Here is a 19,612-nt window from a genome sequence, read left to right as displayed (position 1 = left end):
GAGATACCCAACTGCAGACAATAATTTATCAAGCGGATACGGCGAAGCTCAGGTAAAGAGATTGGATATTACTATATTGAGATACTTTGTCATATATAGAACGCTATAGTTTGGAATTTTTGCGGTATTTTCCATTTCCAAATCTTAAATATGTAAGTTTTTAACATATTCTTCAAATAGTTTTAGGCTTCAATTATTAGCAAAATTAATATTGTAGAAAGAAGATACTTCATTCTGATATGTTCTTTATATTAAGACTTAATTTTTTACCAGACTGAAAATTCCCATTTTTTATTTTATGTTTGAGAAAAGTATAAAAGTACCATTGTTGATAAACGCGAGTTTTCACCTTAAGATTAGATATGCCAAAATTTTTCTTAAAACATTTATAACAAGAGTGAGTAATAATATATTACTATATTTAATCAATTTATTCAGTGAGTAAGTTTGATATCTCAACAATTAAAAATATATGAAATAACTGTCCAACAGTAAATATAAGCAAGAAATTGAGAAATTACATCTTCTGCATGTTACAAATGTTTTTAAGAATTACATTCCATTTATATAATTGACATTTAACTTGCACAGTTAATTATAGTTTAGCAAGTGTTGCTTCCTTGTTTATATTTATAGTTATAAAGATAGGTTTATTCTAAAATATTCTTCATTCGTTTTATCTACATATGTGAATTAATGTAAAGGGTTTAAAGCGCTATTTTTATATAACTTATCATATGCTCTACATCGTATCATATAGCTTCTTACAATTAAATTATTTTTTTATGATTAAATAAATTAATAAATTAAATTAATAATAATAAAATACCCCGAGGAAAATTAAAGTAATCATTAATAGTATATACTAATATTAATATGTACATGAGTTTTAAACTGAAATATTTTCCATGCTATTAATTACAGTAACTTTAATATTCAGACACATTTTTATTTTGTTGCACTATAATTTTGTTCATAATGAAAAAAACGTAAATGGTTCGGTATAATATTTAGGCACTGTGTCTGGTTATCAATAGTATACATTTTATTTACATAAAATCCAGAACTTGTTAAATAATACATATTAAATGAAACAAAGTCTAATTTTAACGTTACTTTAATTCGGTCACTTTAAAATATAAGTAATATCTTTTTAACTTTTATATATTACAAATCATTTAATATCTTATAGCGATCTTGAATAATAACATTAATATTATTCTATTTTTCCTTTGATCGCTGTTTCAGAACTTCTTTTGACGTTATTGTTTTTTTTTCTAATTCGTCGTTCTAGTTCCCATAGGTTTTCAATCAGTTACATATCCGGTGACTGAGGTGGAGGGTATACTAATTTTGGACTGTTATACAATAAATATTCCTGTACAATATGGACCTTATGTTTAGGATCGTTGTCTTAGCAGTACTTAAAAGTATTAACAATGCCCATTTTCATTGCACTTTTGCGTAAATTATTTTTTAAAATGTTTAAATATTTATTCTTGTACATAATGCTATCAATAAAAACTAATTCGCCCGTTCGAAATGTAGAAATACAGCCCCACATAAGCATGTTTCCATCATCGTGTATTACAGTGGGTTTTATATTTTTAAATTTAAATTCTTCATTCTCCTTTCGCCATATTCTTCGCCCATCTGAACCAAAAACTTTAAATTTACTTTCACCACTAAAAATTACGTCATTCCACCATGTATCTTCCTTTAGAACAAACTCTCATGTATAATTTAATCTTTCCTTTCTATTTGCTTTGTTTACAAATGATTTTCTCCGAGCAACTCTTCTGTTGTAACTGTTAAAGTTATAATATAATGTTTTATTAAATATAAAATTTATATAGCAGAATAACTATCTTATATGTAACAGAATAACTTGAAGTATTAATATACACCGCTCTATTCTCTTATACATCTCAAACAGGAATGAATTTGTTTTATTGCATATTCATTCATTCATTCGACACATACGCGATACGCTCGTCTCATGGCGTTTTCCTTTTGTCTTCTCTTTCATTCCTCGCTCGTACAATACAGATGTACACACATCTATTTTCTAACAGTAACCACCTTTTTTCAGTGTTCTGTTTATGGTTTGAGGCTGCACCTTCTTCTTGTCTATACGATTTTTCCATTAGCATTATAAAAAATTATGAGTTGGTGTATATTAAAACTGGTATTAATTTTGCATGCCATTATAAAATGAGAATTTTACAAATATCGAAGCGCAGCTGATGCTACGAGGCTTGATATAGTATTTACATACCGACTAGCATGTTTGTAAACAAAGATAGCGAATTCTCCAGTACAAAGTATCATGAAAGTTGCTGCATCTCTGAATCCGAATATTAAAGTAATGTTAAAATCAGACCTTTTTTCATTTAAAACATATTATTTACCAAATGTTGCAAGTTATGGAAATAAAATTTATACTATTGTTAACTGGACACGGTGCCTTAATGTGATATCTGACCATATATGGTCTTTTTTTGTTGTAAACGAAATTATAGTGGGACAAAATTAAAATTTGGTGGCATCCGCATATTAAAATGTTTCAAATAAAATTTAGTTGACTTCAAATAGGATATGTACTGATGTTATTAGTTTTTATGTATATGAGCACGTAAAGATCATGTGGAAGTTAACTTTGTCATAGTAGTCATTTAGTATATTAATCGATGTACATAGCTCGAGATTCTCTATAAAAAATCATTAATCTACCTATGTTGAAAAGTTATTGATTTCATAGATATTTTAACTTTCAGTTTGTAAAATTTATCATATGAAAGACAAGGAAAACAAATATAAAAGTAGTACTTTACGTCTTTCCACTCAACTTTTATATGAAACATTTTCCGATATAATCAATAGTATCCAAAATATTTCAGCTTAAACTCTTAAGTAATTCGCCCTGTATAATATATAATAATAGGTACTTGCTTTAAAGTGGCAGGTTTTAGTACATATATGACATATAATATATAATATGTATAATAATATGTTCATCCATTAGTATATATTGAGTGATTTTTTGATTAATATTTTTTACTCAAGTAATAATTGTAAATTACGTATTTGTGTATGGACTCGAATACTTTATAAGCAAAGAAATAACTACCACTTGTGAAATGAGTATACGAGCATTAGAAAATCCAGCCAGTTTAAGTAAAATAAACTTTAAAAATTAAAAATAAAATTTACTAAAATTTCATAGATAACGAAAATTTGTATAAAAGAAAACTGTAAATCTTAATGGAATAATTGCTACAAAATTAAACTAATATTTTTAAATATTTATAGATAAATAAGTTTCATTTAACGGAAGAAAACAATTCGAAATGTTCAATACATTAAAACTCAAAGAATACAAAACTTATATGAATATTTACACCTATGTTGATAATAATACTGCTAAAAATTTTCTTTGTTATATATCGTAAGGTTTGTGACAAGTATCAAATTTTTTATATTATGTTAGAAGGAAAATTTATGGATTTAAATGATCTATTTTCATACGATTATAGTTCCTGATTAATTTTCAATGTTTACATAATTGTAGAATTTCTATTTTACTAATAAAATCTCTAAATATTTTACTTTCTTAATGTCATGATAGCTCTTGTATAATATTACATTGTACTATAATAATTATGCCATTTATTATTTAATATTGTATTAGGATTAAAGCGAGAAAGTCAATTGATTCTGCTAACAAATACATAATTAAAATCCTCAATACATTTGAATTTGATTTAGAAGGATTGTAATCAGGATGTAACAAATCTACTAAAGTAGGAAGTGACATGACAAATTGAACAGAAATCGAGTTATCAGTTATCCAGTACAACGGTCTCACTCACGACGATTTTAGAACGTATTGGGTGGGTCAAAGGAAACAAATTCTTCTCTTTGAGTTGCTGGTCACGTTGCTTTTCAACAGGCAATGCCAATTTTATGTCCGGTGAGGTGCGAGATTATTCTACTCACTCGAAAAGAGATGATTTAAGAACTTACACACTGAGCACCTATCTAGGACCATTTTCGTGTTTTCTACTAAGCAGAAGAATAGTTGATTTTTAAAAAGCTATTTTTCCTCTCCATAGGAAAACGGAAGAATATATTCTATACGAAGTGCATACTGCATCTATAGTGAATTCAGTTTACCTCGCAACGCTCAAATATCTCAAAAAATATGAATGATAGCGAAAAGATGTTTCAAAGAAAAATTGTATGATATCAATGGAAGCCTTCGAAACATCTTGTGAAGGTAATGTTAACATTTTTAAATGAAAACCTGCATCTCCTGTGTTACGACCGTTCGCGGAGAGACGCGGTCGCGAGGAAAACGCGTCAACGAGAGGTGTAAATTTTCCCTACGAATCTAATAATCGACGCCGCGAATTAGTCGTTCCCCTGTTTCGATTAAGATAATAGAGGTAGTTCAATGAGTTTAACACTGAATTAACAGGGCTAATATAAAACTTGTATATTTAACAATATTTAAGATTATATAATGAACACGTCACAATTTATGTACTGATGATACAATGGCTTTCTTATAATAATTCGACTCGACTTTATGATATCTCTTGATATATTCGTTAGACTAAGCGACATTAATTTTAATCATCTGAACCTCTCGATGCATTCCGTTTGAATCCTCAAATGATACTGATTGCCCTTCGATTTTTTCTTTGTCATCTCTGGGAAACGATCCCCACTACGCTCGGGTCACGTCACCGTTCGCGCCTATGACACGTATGCCAGCTTCTTTGTGTAGATGAAATAACGGACCGAAGGCGAATCGACGTTTCTAGAACTCGCTGCTTGATGAGAACTATACGCTTGTCGCTAGATCGTATATATTTCGCCGGTCATATAAGACGATCTGTCTGCGACATTGTAGTACCACGAGCGACGGTTAGAGACACGGCCTCGTGGCGTAACAAGCAAACTCCGAAAATGTTCACTGTAGTAAAATGTGTATACTCATAATTATATTCATTAATTTGCATATAGAGAATTATTTGACCCGTTCTACCAATCCTTTTTAACGCTTTTTAATGCCTTTTTTTAAATGTGTTCAAATGTCTAAAAATTCATCTACTATAAATTATTCAGATCAGAATAAATTCCTTTTATAAATATTCCTGAAATATAATCTAGTAATACTATCTAGTAATACTATCTAGTAATACTACTAGTAATACTTATCGGATTCAGTGACTACAGTGGAAATTCAATAAGGCTAGTTTAGTTCAATAACTGACAACTTTTCGTTTTATATACATATGTAGTTCAAATTCAAACTCCACACGATGATAATTAATAAGCAGAAGCATTTTCATGTTGGAACAACACAAAATTTTTTACCTCATTACTGAAGTTACGGAACTTCTACCTATCTTCAGAGCACTATAAATAAAAAGATTAATGTTGTATCTTAACGATGTATCTTAATAATAATTAATAATTTTATAGTATAGTAGTATAATAAATGTCTACAATTGAGTACTTTATACTTAAGCAAGTTGTAATACTGAAAATAAGATCTTCAAAATCAATAATTTTTACATAAATAATTTAATATATCTTCATAGAAAATTATTAATTGTATTAATTAATACTTCTTCTAGTATTATTTTGATACATGAGATATAGAATATAAAGAAAGTTCTGATAAAAAATTAAGTAACACAAAGCATCACGAGTAAATTTAATTAACTTTAGACAACGAATAATGTTTAAAGTTTTGTGAATCACCCGTTGTCCGGAAAGTTCGTGCCAATTTTCGGTAGGTGGCGTTAAAACAAGTCATATATTCTGAAATGTAATATGTATGTAAAATGTATGTAATGTAAATGTAAAGGTGTATATACTCTAAAAGGTAATATTTCAAACACCTTTAGAAAAAAGTTAGGATACATTAATTCTTGTTAGTTTTATGTGCTCTTAAATATGAAAGGAAATAAAGTGCACTATAGGCACTTGGTGCTTTTCTTTTGCTAGACAGGCAGAAATACCATACAAGCAGCAAACAAGATATACGCGGTTTATGGTGACGATGGTATAGCTGAAAGAACTGTGCGGGTTTGCTACGTTTAAAGCTGGTAATTTCAATCTTGAAGGTCAACAACGCTCGGGTAAGCCCTCCACTACTGATGAAGATCGGAGTTGCGAATTCTTAACTAAGTGACAATCAGTCAGGTTGCAAGTGGTCGGTTGATATCGCAAACCATGAACGCTATTAACGCTCAAAGTGGAGGTACATTAAAGGTACAGAGTACTGTTATGTTTAGTTGATTTATTTGCACTGTTTAATATAACACGAAGAGTAAGACTGTCTGATAAGAGTAAGACTGGTTGAAGGCTGGTTGAAGAAGACCGGTCCCTTGAAGCGCCTGATCCTTATATGCTAACTCTTAATGCAGGGGATGTCCTTCTCACCATGGTTTCTGTGTGATGGGAATCTATTCCTTCCAATCTTGTAACTGTGTACCCTCGTGGGCGCATCTCCTCTGGTATTGCTGATTGATACTAGATACTCACTTTATAGCGGACCCATCAAGCACTTAGAATTCGGATTTTTCCAAAAAAGGCAGATGTGCTGTCCGAGTCATAAACTGACAACCACTCCAAACCCCGAACAATCGGATCAAGGTACTCATCGAGAATAACCCACGCTATACGGCACGTGAATTAGCAGAAATGAAATATGAAAATGCACCATCCACGAGCATTTTGTGAAGCTTGGCTATATAAACCGTTTTGATGTATGCGTTCTCCACGATTTATCGGAATAAAATCTGATGGATCACCATTCCATTTGCGGTTCGCTCTATAAACGCAACGAGAAGACACCATTTTTTAAGCAAGTAGTGAGGGGGGATGAAAAATAGATTATTTATAATAATATTGAGCGGGGAAGATCTTGAGAAAAGCGGAATGAATCACCTTGAACCATCCCAAAAGCCGGTCTTCGTACGCAGAAAGTCTTGCCTTGTGTTTGATGGGACTGAAAAGGATCTCTGTATTATGAACTTCTACCAGACAACCAGACGATAAATTCGGAAAAGTATTGCTTGTAATTAGTCGATTTTAAGACAGTAATTGAACAGAAACGTCCAGAACTAGCGAATCGGAAAACGTCGTGTTTCATCAGGACAATGCGCGGCCTCATATGTTTTTGACTACTCGACAAAAACTGTTGGAGCTTGGTTGGAATGTCCTACCCCACCCACGGTATTCATCAGACATGTAGCCCCATATTTTCACCTATTGAGATCATTACAAAATTCCCTTAATAGCAAAAGCTTTAACTCTTTGGTAGACATAAAAAATCATATCGAAAAGTTTTTTGCCGAAAAACCTGAGAGGTTTTGGAAGGATGGAATATGTAAGTTGCGTGAAAGATGAAGAAAGGTTGTTAAAACAAAATGGCACCTATATAATTCAATAAATGTGTATCGAAATTTGAGCATGCTGCGTTTGAATTTTCCTTAAAAATCGGAACGAACTTTCCTGACAAACCAATACTATCCCAGAATACCATTTGAGGGATGCATTAAAAAATATTTATATATATTTAAATACGAAATCCTGTAACATGAATCATCCTGTGAATTGGTGTAAGGCGTAAAAATAAGAAATTACATTAAATTGAGTTAGACATTCATATTTATAAAGAATTATATTATAAAGTTAAATGTTAAATATGTTACAGCGAGCTAAGAATCTCTATAATCTTCTCACCAGTTCAAGCACGTATTATTACGTAGAAAAATATCGATCTTATCGTTGCTAGCGCTCTAAAATATTAATCAGAACAAGAAATATTAATATTCGCTTAAACATCTACAGTTGCAATCAACTAAAGTTTCCTGACGCTATTGTCACGTAATACATTAGCAAAATCTATTATATTGTATTTCCTTTGGGCGAACAAGTGCATACTGTACATATACACACATATGAAGAGTGAGGAAAAAACAAGGAAAATTGTTGAGAATAATCGATTATTAATACAGTAGAACCTCGATTATTGGAACATTGATTAATGAAAAATTAGAAGATAGTTTCTTGTAAAAAAGAATAGAAAAAAAGGATAGGAAGTGAAGGAAATTATTACATTTTTATTCCAATGTTTTTATCTCGTCTGTGTTTGTCTGGTATTAATATGTATAAAATAGCTCAAAATAGATAATCTTTTCTCATATGAAAATAAAATTATCCTTTTTCTGTACTTTCACTTCGTAAGTGGAGGAACGATGAATTTAGCTATGCATATAAGATTTACCTACAATAGAAATAACAAAAATAAGTAAAAATAATCATTTTAAAATATTTAAATTTGTTCTTGTAGTTAAACACTGCAGAGTATTGGAACAAAATAAAAATGTCAATTTATAGTGTTATTAAAATATGTTATTCGATACTATAGCCAGCAATTGCATTAATTTTTAAATACTTTATTTTCCGTTCACTCCTTACGCGTGAGACCTTCTGAACCTTTGAAGTTCACTACTGAGGAAATGTAGATAAAGTAAATATAGATAAAGCTAAAATTCATACTTTAATCGAGGTACTGCATATTTTAGAAGAATATAGTTATGCATAAAATTTATAACAGAAACTTTTCAAAGAAAAAGAGAATATAAACAATTTTGCTCCCATTCGATTAATATAAACAAATAAACAAGACTAAACTTATAAAGATAATAATTCATTGTGTATCATGTTTTTCTTTTACCTTTGAAATAACAAGAGTACGTCACTTCTTCAGTGCGACGTCTCACTTATAATTACTGGACACCGGATATGTAACCAATAATATATAATAATATATGATAATCACTATTATATTGAGTTGCCAAAACAAATATCTGCTTAAATTTAATCTTTTTCATTGTTTTCATAAGAATTTGAATTTGCATAGATATTCATAGTCGAATAATGAATCTATATAATTCTCTAATCTCATTTGTCACAAAATGCATTATATGTATATTGGAAGACTATTAAACAAATAGTTTTCCAAACCTTATTATTCTCTTTACTCTTCATATACCTTTCAGTATTTCCATTCGTTTCGAAAGAGCTTTCGTTTTGATTCGCTATAATACTCGTGCATGTTCGGTTATATTATACAGATAAATATGTTACTATGCTATAGCAAATTAAGAGCCTATCTATTATATCACATGTGAGAAAGCTGCGATGATATAGCTCGACGACTACGTACAAGAGGAAAAAAGCAAAGGACTTAACAATTAATAACTTTACATTCGTTAAACGAGAAGCGAACATGCTTAATTGCGCGTGCGTCTACTATGCGAACAGATGTCGCATTTTTCTTCCCTCTTTCCCTCTCTCTTTCCTCTCTCTTTTCTCTCTCTTTTTTCTCTCATTCATACATTCACTCTACCTCTCATACTTTCTTTATATCTATATTTTTACATGCTAACCGACTCGGCACTGAAATTGGCGATTGTCCAATTCGAAACGATCAGTTACTCTCTGTTGAATATTGGCTCCCTCTCGAAATTGTATCGCGTTCTGTAAAGCATAGCGATTCCTGTTTCGTTTGATCCTTCTGTGGCGAGTCTGGAAACGATTTAATGGTCCCAGTATTGCTTATTTCGCATAAAACGTTAATTCGCTGAACGAGGTATTTTCATTAACCCATTAAAGATCAATGTTGCATTACTGCAATGTTTTATTTGACATTCTCTTCAGTTTATGTTATCAAATTATCAAAATTATCAAAAGAGATTGTAGCTCTGAAAGAAAATTCCAAGGATTCCCTTAATATATTTTTCATCACTATTTTAATAAATAAATAATCTTATAAAATGTAATTTTATAAAATGCAACAAGATTAATGTATTTATAGTATTATTATTAAGTTTTGTGAAAACCATGATAAATAATAATGAGAGTATATTATATTCATACAGATATAGATTATATAATTATAAAATATATTATATAATTTGTTTCAGCTTGGATTTATAAAGTTTAATATTGTCTTACTGAAAAAGGAAACCTGTTTTATTAACGAATTTTTTATGTTTGTCCCTAATTCTCTTTAGTATCTAACTAAGGGCAGTATTTTTTGGAATATTTTATTATTTGATAGAATTTCATAATAAAAACGCTGCAAATTTTTCGAACCGAATATTTCTCCTTCCATATAGATTCTACAATTTTATGAAAAGCGAAATGGATATATTTTGTATCACTATGATAAAGGAATATTTATCTCAATTATAAAAATCCTTTTTCTACCTCCGATTTGAGTAATGGGTTTCTGTAATATATTATATCTATTACTTTAATATATTCTTTGTGTAATTCTCTTGATAGCACAAAAATTTACTTTATATGCACATCTGGTTACTAGTAATGTTGTGTTGTAATATTATTTAATTTTTTGATCTTTAATGGGTTACGAAACGTTTCATAGCTTTCGTTAGACCTGGCAAGTATTCCCAGCAAATACTCCAACGCTATGTCCTATAATTAAAAATCGTTAAAGATTTTGTTTTTAATTTTTAATTGCGAGAAAAATTTCTAAGTGGCGTTTGAAACTCTATATAGATGCTTCAAGTTTTCTCCGCAAAACGAAGTAATGAGAAGAGAAAAATGTCATATAAACATAGATGTTCATGAAAGCTTCATTAAAAAAGTATGAATGAAATATAAAATAACAATCGACTGACTGCTTGTTTGATAAAGGAGAGAAACAGATTAATGATATTCATTTACTTGATATTTTCACTTTTATTTCACTATTTCTAAATAAAAATGCAAAAACAAAATTTTTTACATTGACAATTTTTTCTAATTTTCTCTCAATTTCAGTCAATGCATTATGAATTCTATACATTAGTTTCTGAATTAATTCTACTAATTATTAATTCTTGCCATAGAAAATATGTTTTTAAATTCTATGTAAGTAGAATTATATATGTAATCAGATCTACTGATTTTAGGTTAGGTTGATAGCAAGAATAACGTTCGTTTAATTACCAGATTTAAACAATTAAAGAAAAATTGGTTATTACTTTGTATTTCAGTTATAACTTTTTAATAAATATTTATGAGCTATAGATTCTATAAAACTTTTTACTTAGTTTCCCTTATAGAATATATTATACAGATTTGTTTCGTTTAGAAACCTGGGACATCCTTATTTCTTTCTGTGCTTTTATATTTTTTATTTTGGAGCTTTTGCAAAGAATCATTTGTACCTAATACAATATTACACTATTTTTTGTTATTAAACTTAACTTGGAACAATTGCAATACTCAGAAAATATATTTGAAGTGATTGCAACCATCGCAAAATTTCTGATCCATCGATTTCACAAGAACACAGTGCACGGTTTCGAAACTCTTGGCGCATTTGTTCGCTTTGTTATATTTAAAAAGGCTATCATGCATCGTTAACGACGATCTAAAGAAGCGAATAGAAAAATACCGAATTTATAATATAACTATAGGTAGGATTTACGATCTAAGAATACGAGAACAACGAAGAACAAGCTCTTCTTGCAATGTGCTACGAGTTATTTCATATTGAATAATTGAGTGGATCGAAAAAGTTGAATATTCCAATATAATTATAAACATAAATTTTGTATATATTCATATATTTGATAGAAGTGTATAGTAGTGTATATGTTAATACACATCAGTACATATATTAATGTACATTGAACACGTTAACATATTTGACAAACTTAAGAAATATGAAATTGCCAATTTGGTCAAATGAAATAAAATAATTTGCTTTTTTATAAAGGTACCTTTGTAAAATTAAATTTTCATGTCAACAGATTTCGAGGAAGTTTTATATCATTCAAAATTTGAAAAACAGTTCGGTATAATCGACGATATTTTGTTTTACTATAATTATAATTGCAATTAATTATAATAAAATATTCTGTAGATTCAGTACTAAAAATTCTCAAATTTTCTAACAGTAATAGTCATCTAAATGTTCAACTCAAACTTATTTCCAAAAGATTTGTTCATCCACTATTTTCATTTAAGGTATAACCGTAAATATAAACTAGGAAGAACAAACTTTATTTTATAAAAAATATTCTACGTATTGAATTTATCATGAACTTCCTAAGCCAATGGCATTATGAAAGAACTAAAATGAAAGGAAATGTATCTATTATCAATTAAAGATAAAATATCTATAATTATCAATATACCTATTATTTACCAACTATTAAGATTTATTATGTATTCGAAATTCCCATCAATAGGATCTTTTTACATAATTAATCCTGCATATAAAGTTGTTATTAATTATTCGATCCACTCACAGTAATTCCCTTCAGTTTCTTAAAAAACTAGAGACAATTTCTTGTAATCGATGCTCAAAAGATATTTGGATGATCGATAAAACCTTGGAACTTGGTACATTTCATATTCCATGTGTTTCCATTAATAAAAATCCTCTTCCTCGAGCTGAGCGTAAAATTTCGCCACCTGCTCCTTAGCGGCTTGTATAATGGAACCTTTGCATGGGTTAGGGTCCCAGTTAATACCCGGACAACCCATGGATTCGAAACAGGTAACTAGACGATTGGATTTCGATGGACAGCATTGAACGACCGCCCAAATACAGGGTGAAGGACTTTGTGCAGGTGGCTGTCGAGTTGGTGGCGCTGGAAAGTTTGGCACTTTCACTCCTTCTTGATACGGATTAAGTCGCTGTGAAGAAATAGAAATCTCAAGTAGATTTATATACTGAATATATTACTTATCAGACTGCGGATTTTTATACATTCATCAAAAATTTAAAGGGACAAAAATGCACAGAATGCATATAGTATATAAAAAATATATAAAATTTTCAAAATATAGTACTCGTTATTATATTATCGTTATTGTAGGAAAAACAAATCTTTGTATAGATTATATTTATTTATCCGTATTCATAAAAGTGGAAATTTGAATGTAAATAAAATACGCTTTCGTAGCATGAAAAGATGTATAAAAAAATATGCACAAATATATTACGTACTTAGTCAAGTAGAGTACTCGTTATAATTTATAGTAGAAACTCTATTTAAGTCTTATTTCTTTAATTGTGTCCATAAAAATATAAATTTGCATAAAAATCCGTACTCTGACCATCAATAATGTTTTAATTTGAATTATATCGAATTTAAATCTTGAATTTTAATAAAAATCGAGGATGTTTGGTAGGAACAAAAAAGACTTTCGTTGTGGATAATAATTAGTGATAACCAAAAAACATTCACCACAGATAATGGTTATCAGTAAAAGTAATTTCTGTCACCAACACTGTTTATCAATAAATAAAAAGAAGTTTCATTATCGATAATGATTATTCGCATCTAAAAATAATTTCTATCATCAATATAGGTTATTACAGGTAAGCAAAAAATAAATGACTATTTATAACGATTATTCATAGCCGAAATCATTTAAACTAAGATATGAATTCTTATATTATATTTTAATTTCTTATATTTTTTTAGTTTGAGTTGTAATAGCTACGCTGCTATACTGCTTTTGTCAGGTAGATTCATATATTTTCTTATTTTATAAGCCGAACTATTTCTATTGAAAAATGTTCCGCATTATCCTATTTAATATCGATGTAATCAAAATAGAATATATGGATAAAATTAGCTTTAAGGAGAATAGAACTATAGATTACGAAAGTAATATTTTGATTCATGATTACTCATTGATACTTACTCGTTGTTAAGACTTTGACGCGTTTATATCAGGGGATTGTTTCTTAATTTACTAATCGGTAATTAAAAATATAATTAAAATAGAAATATTATGCAATTAATAAAACGGAAGTACATATAAAGTTATATTTCGCATCCAGTAGTTAAACATATTGAAACAATAAATTTAGCTATATTTAGACATATATAGTATAAGAAGAGAAAACTGTATAAATTATAATCACTGTCCATTAATATATCTTGGTTTGTTCTTATATTTGAATAATTACTTATTCTTACCGATAACTCTGCATACTTTTGATATAATAATGTACGTGAATGTGTTTATTTTCAACTATATAATTGACCATGGAAATTAATCTTCTGAACATATTAATTAATCCATTAAATTTTTTATGGAAATGTGGTAGATAAAAATAATGTTTCTAACATATTGCTCTTATAAATCATTATAGTTTTATATAATTTTAACCCCACTGTACATTAAATAAAACAAGTAATTTTAAAGGATATAACGAGCAATTTTAATATAGGAATTAGAAATATAATATTGTATTTCTTCATCATCTATATCATCTATGTTAACCATTTCGACAAATATTTACATAAAACGGAGTTACTCACGATTTCGATACTTCCTTAATATGTTGTCAAAATCACCACCCTGAATTGTGTTGTGAAGGTTTTAACGCGGAGTATATATAGTATATGTATAGTACAGTATGTATAGTATAATCAAATACGTGGGCGTGGGACGGGTCTGTCCCTTATACATTAAATTTAGATTTGGGTTAGCTTAGATCTTTTTCTGGATGGGAATACAGAGAAAAGTCTTTTGTCCACGATTTTACTTCATAATAGACAGTCATTATAGACAGTCATAATAGATAGTCATTTTATAATAACGAAATTAAATACAACGTTCGAGTACAATGATCTTTCAGTATTGACTATGAGTCAGCTTTTCTGTTCAAATGTCATAAGAAGTCAATTTTGTTGGGGTCATAAGAAACATCAATAGCACAGGTTTCAATAAGAAAGATAGATAAGAGAATTCGATTTACTATACACTTTACCAAATGCAAATGGTGCCCGAAAAATTATATACTGAAAAGTATATACTAAAAATTATATACCAAAAAGTATATAATTTTATAATATAATAAAAGTACATACTAAAAAGTATATAATAAACGTTTTTCGAAAATAACTTTTTCAATAAAAGGCAAACACCAATTAAAGTCTTTAGAACACTGCTCAGGGTGATGACCTTGACAAGATACTAAAAGATTATCGAGATCGGAGATGATTCCATTTTGAAAATACTACCATTTTTATTCACCAATCTAATAAACCATTTCTATTAAGAGAATTTATGTACTTAGAAAGAAAATGCCCATTCATCTTCCGAGCGAAATCTTAATTATACATATATGTTATACATTACATACATTACATTATACAGGGTGGTTGGTAACTGATGGTACAAGCGGAAAGGAGGTGATTCTACGCGAAAAAAGAAGTCGAAAATATAGAATAAAAATTTTTTGTTATTTTTTTTTTTAATTTTTCCATCGAGACAACCGCACGCGTACCGAACGAAAATTCAAAGTCGATTTTCTTGAAAACAAAGCCTCAGACGAAAAATTTTTATTCTATATTTTCGACTTCTTTTTTCGCGTAGAATCATCCCCTTTCCGCTTGTACCACCAGTTACCAACCACCCTGTATACGTTACAAGCAAAACTTTATATCCGTGCAATGTAATATTCTTTTAATTCTTTATTGATAATGAATAGCTTTAGTGTTTAATTTATAATTAACACATAATTAATTGCTCCCGTTATAGTAATTGGGAGAATACAAATATTATACTATAAATTAGTACTTGCATGGAGGCCATATTGGATGCGGAATTACTACACGTTTAACGATATCAAGCTTCCATTACCAATCGATATCAACGATAATGATGCTCGTTTCGAAAGCCTACATATGTAGATATTAGATATGCAGATATTAGATATAACAGAAATGTACCGTTTCGGTTTCATTTCTCCGAAAACGACATGTTATAGAATTTTTGTGAAGTTATGAAAACTGGATTTTGAATTAAACTTTTATGGACATGATTATACCTGGAAATTATTTGCGCGTGAATTCGCAGAAATTCTCCTTTAAAAGCAACAGTTTATCATTTGATATATATTCGTTAATTCCATTAAAAATGAAAGTTACATGTGAAAAACATAATAATGATTTTCTAATTTCGCTATTTGATGAATTAAAAATATACGCAGTTTAATATGAAATAGTTAAACTAAATAGATGAAAATAAGTGATAAATACATGATGTTTTATAATTAATAAGTAGTTTTAGCTTAATAAATATCAGTCTGCATAATTAACTACTGTTAATGTTTTTTACATGTTCAATAAAATGATACGAACTAGATGTTAGTCCCAAAACCATAGAACAAGATGTTTTTGATATAAATCTGTTCTAATCGCCCACATCCTTCAAATATAACAGAACATTTCTATTGATATTCTCAAGTACTCATAAATATAATTTCTATAATTAAGAAATTTGATCTTTCACTCAATTTTATTAAATTAAAAATTATATTCATACGTAATGGATAAAATATTAAATAAAACATTGCTAAGATTCCATTTCCATTACATTCTCATTTTATAACTGTGTAAGAAATTAATATCAATCTTGATTCAAATATAACATAATATATCAATAAATTTGTTAATACAACATTCAATGACATCATTCTTGTCAATGTTAAATTTATTCTTAGACAAAACATTCATGTATAGTTTACAATTTATAAAATTACTCTACAAATTCATAATATTTAATTATAAAATTAACCTGTACAGGTTAACAAAATATGTAGAGGATATCTAGTGGGACGATTCTAGATATTAAAACGCTGAAAGAAGTTCATATATAGACATTTTGTCTGAGGTTTATTTTTCAAGATTTTTACTAAAAACTAGTTAATAAAATACTAGTTAATAAAACAACTGACGAACCTCCCTCTATCTCGATAATATTTTATATATCTCACTGTAAGATCCACGAACCAAAACAAATGACAATAGGATATCGGCTGCTTCTAACTTAAAAATTGGCCTTAAATAATATTTTTGTAAATTTTTTCATTATTTTGATGCTTAAAATAGACAAATGTTACGTCCCTCGTGTGTTTTATAACAGCCTACATAAATAAAATTTTGGATTTGAAATAAATCTTCAATCTATCGCTTTAGTATTACCTAACAATACTTAAATATTTAAAATATATAAAGCTAGTGAGTTTCATGCATTAAAATTTATTTCCTAATATCTATTAGAAAAATTCGCATGAAACCCGTATTCTCATTAAATTAACACGACATTTGGCAACCGTTCCATATTTTACTAATTTTCAAAATATCGCTAATTGTCTACAGAGAAAATATTTTAATGTTTCCTAGTAAAATTAATTAGTTAGCAAAACAATATGTTATCTCCTTATTTGTTACTATTATTTCTTTAACTATCATTTTATCTGTTATAGTTCATCAAAAGTAGAAATCGGCTTTTTCATTGGTTATTTCGGATAAAATGTACATGAAAATGAAATGGATCGTCCGCGATACATCCAAAGCATGTAATGTCTAAATTCGTCTTATGGACATATATCAAACATGTACGAGCGCGGCAGGATAATGCAGAACAATTATTGAAAGTCGAGGATCGGAACGGTTTAATTCGAAAGCTTGGAACAATCGCGCGCTGGAACGTTTGAATTGGAACACATTTGTAGAAAGAGAAGGCTCACCATGTCGATATCGAAACCCGTTCTCGATAACACGTTAGGTACCACGGGTTGGACTATTATGCTTGCGCTCACAGGCAACGCGTTCAGCCTGGCCTCTTCCTGCCATCTCCGATGCTCTTTCATGACCCTGTCGCGTTCCTCCTTCTCCCTTGCTTCCTTTGCTCTGTGTAGGATAAAGAGACACGTTATATTATCAACATAGACCGAAAGAGGAAGCTCATTGTGCACGGTGCGACCGGCCTGTTTGTTTCATTAACGTCGCTCGACTTGCGCGTTAACTCCACCCTACTAGCATGTTTCGCACGGACGAAATTTTGAGACAGTATTCTCGTTGAATATTTATCTTGTCGGTAGTCGCAGCCACGACGACACGTAATGAATCTTACGAGACGCAATAACTGCCGCGAAATTGTGTCATCTTTTCAAGCTGCTATCTTTCAAAACCAATCTCGAAGCATATAAGTGATGCCACGTCGCGTTGTTGCAATTTTATTGCACATTTTACGTTTTCTTTAAGTTTGCAGTAAAGAAGGTCTTCGTGTGTTTTATCGCTAGAAATATAAAGTTATTGAATTGTACAGTATCGTTCGTGCGAAATTGCAACGACGCACAGTGATTTAAACTGTTAACTGGAGAAGATAAAGTCATTCGAATTGCAAATCTCTTGGCCATATTAATTTTTTTATTTAGAGATTCCTTATCTCTATACAGGGTGGTTGGTAACTGGTGGTACAAGCGGAAAGGGGGTGATTCTAGGCGAAAAAAGAAGTCGAAAATATAGAATAAAAATTTTTTTAATTTTTTTTTTTTAATTTTTCCATCGAGACAACGATCTACAGTGAGATCCGTTATAACGAGACGTGATAATGTGCACGCGTACCGAGCGAAAATTCAAAGTCAATTTTCTCGAAAACAAAGCCTCAAACGAAAAATTTTTATTCTATATTTTCGACTTATTTTTTTGCGTAGAATCACTCCTTTCCGCTTGTACCACCAGTTACCAATCACCCTGTATATGCGGTTTAATTTCTATTGGAAATAAATTACATCATTCTTACATTCGTAAAGACTAAAACCACCAGCCAAATTAATTTGCCTTTATTACTTTTTAATTTCATAATTAAAGGAACAATATAACTCTGATTAAGGAACGATTCAGTTAATACATTTAAATGGTTATTTAAGTCGAAAAAAGTCAGGATTTTATGCCAATGAACTTCGTTTGCTTGAGATTCAGATGTTTGATATGAGATGTTTGTTAAATAGATCATTATCTATCCAAATTACTTTTATTTCAATAATATATAAATCGTTACTTTTATTTAAATAATTTTTACAGATAAATAGAAACATTCTAATAAAGAATCCTTCATGATATAGAAATTTAAAGCAATAAGGAATGGAAGATGTAGTAGAAAATGATTAAAATTATGATCCTTTCGCAATTAAACAGCCATTTTAACATTCCGTATGATGTGACATCGCGTGTTCATCTGCCGTTAATTGTAAATTCTAAGTAGCGTACAGACCGGGATCCGATTACTGTATTCTATTAGTTGACTGACTACCATCGAACTATATTTCAGTAACTAAGTTATGTTGTCAAGTTATTTTAAACTAATTACATTTAATATACAATGATTTCCTTTGCTATTAGTAAGACATTAATTTTAGGTTTCAGACTTTTGCAATATTTATCAAGTGAAATATTTGTGGCTTCTCAAGTTTCGATCGTGTTTTGAAACTTTCATTCAGATCTGTCTTGAAAAAATGAACCGAGATGTTCAAGAAATTCCGGAACAACGCAACGTACTATTAAAAACACAATCGAAATCCGATAAATTAACATATGTCGAGACATTAGTTTTTTCAGGAACGATGATACTAACGTTATAACATTATTAGACAATTATTACAGTCCAGTGGATATATGTATTTTTATAGCGTTTATATGATTTATATGAATTAATTAGATCCGAGTATATTAAATTTCGTATCAATAATACTTTC

General features: G+C 29.5%; 2 protein-coding genes across 6 annotated transcripts in view; one reads left to right on the top strand and one right to left on the bottom strand.

The window, feature by feature from the left end:
* LOC117237084 overlaps positions 1-19,612 on the top strand; it is a 317,445-nt gene that overhangs the window by 50,767 nt on the left and 247,066 nt on the right. The window lies entirely within an intron of this gene.
* LOC117237083 (trichohyalin-like) overlaps positions 12,243-19,612 on the bottom strand; it is a 149,050-nt gene continuing 141,680 nt past the window's right edge. For both annotated transcript variants that reach the window (XM_033500695.1, XM_033500696.1), the window contains exons 4-5: positions 17,603-17,765; positions 12,243-12,744 (exon numbers count right to left, since the gene is read on the bottom strand). In XM_033500695.1, the coding sequence (XP_033356586.1) occupies positions 12,475-12,744; positions 17,603-17,765 (433 nt within the window). In that variant the 3' untranslated portion in view covers positions 12,243-12,474. The remainder of the gene's footprint in view (positions 12,745-17,602; positions 17,766-19,612) is intronic.

This window comes from Bombus vosnesenskii, unplaced genomic scaffold (genome assembly GCF_011952255.1).
Source record: "Bombus vosnesenskii isolate JDL3184/JDL3185 unplaced genomic scaffold, Bvos_JDL3184-5_v1.1 scf7180000013355, whole genome shotgun sequence".
Classification (NCBI taxonomy): Eukaryota; Metazoa; Arthropoda; class Insecta; order Hymenoptera; family Apidae; genus Bombus; species Bombus vosnesenskii.
The sequence above is the reverse complement of the archived record's forward strand: the minus strand, read 5'-3'. Positions and strand labels throughout refer to the sequence as shown.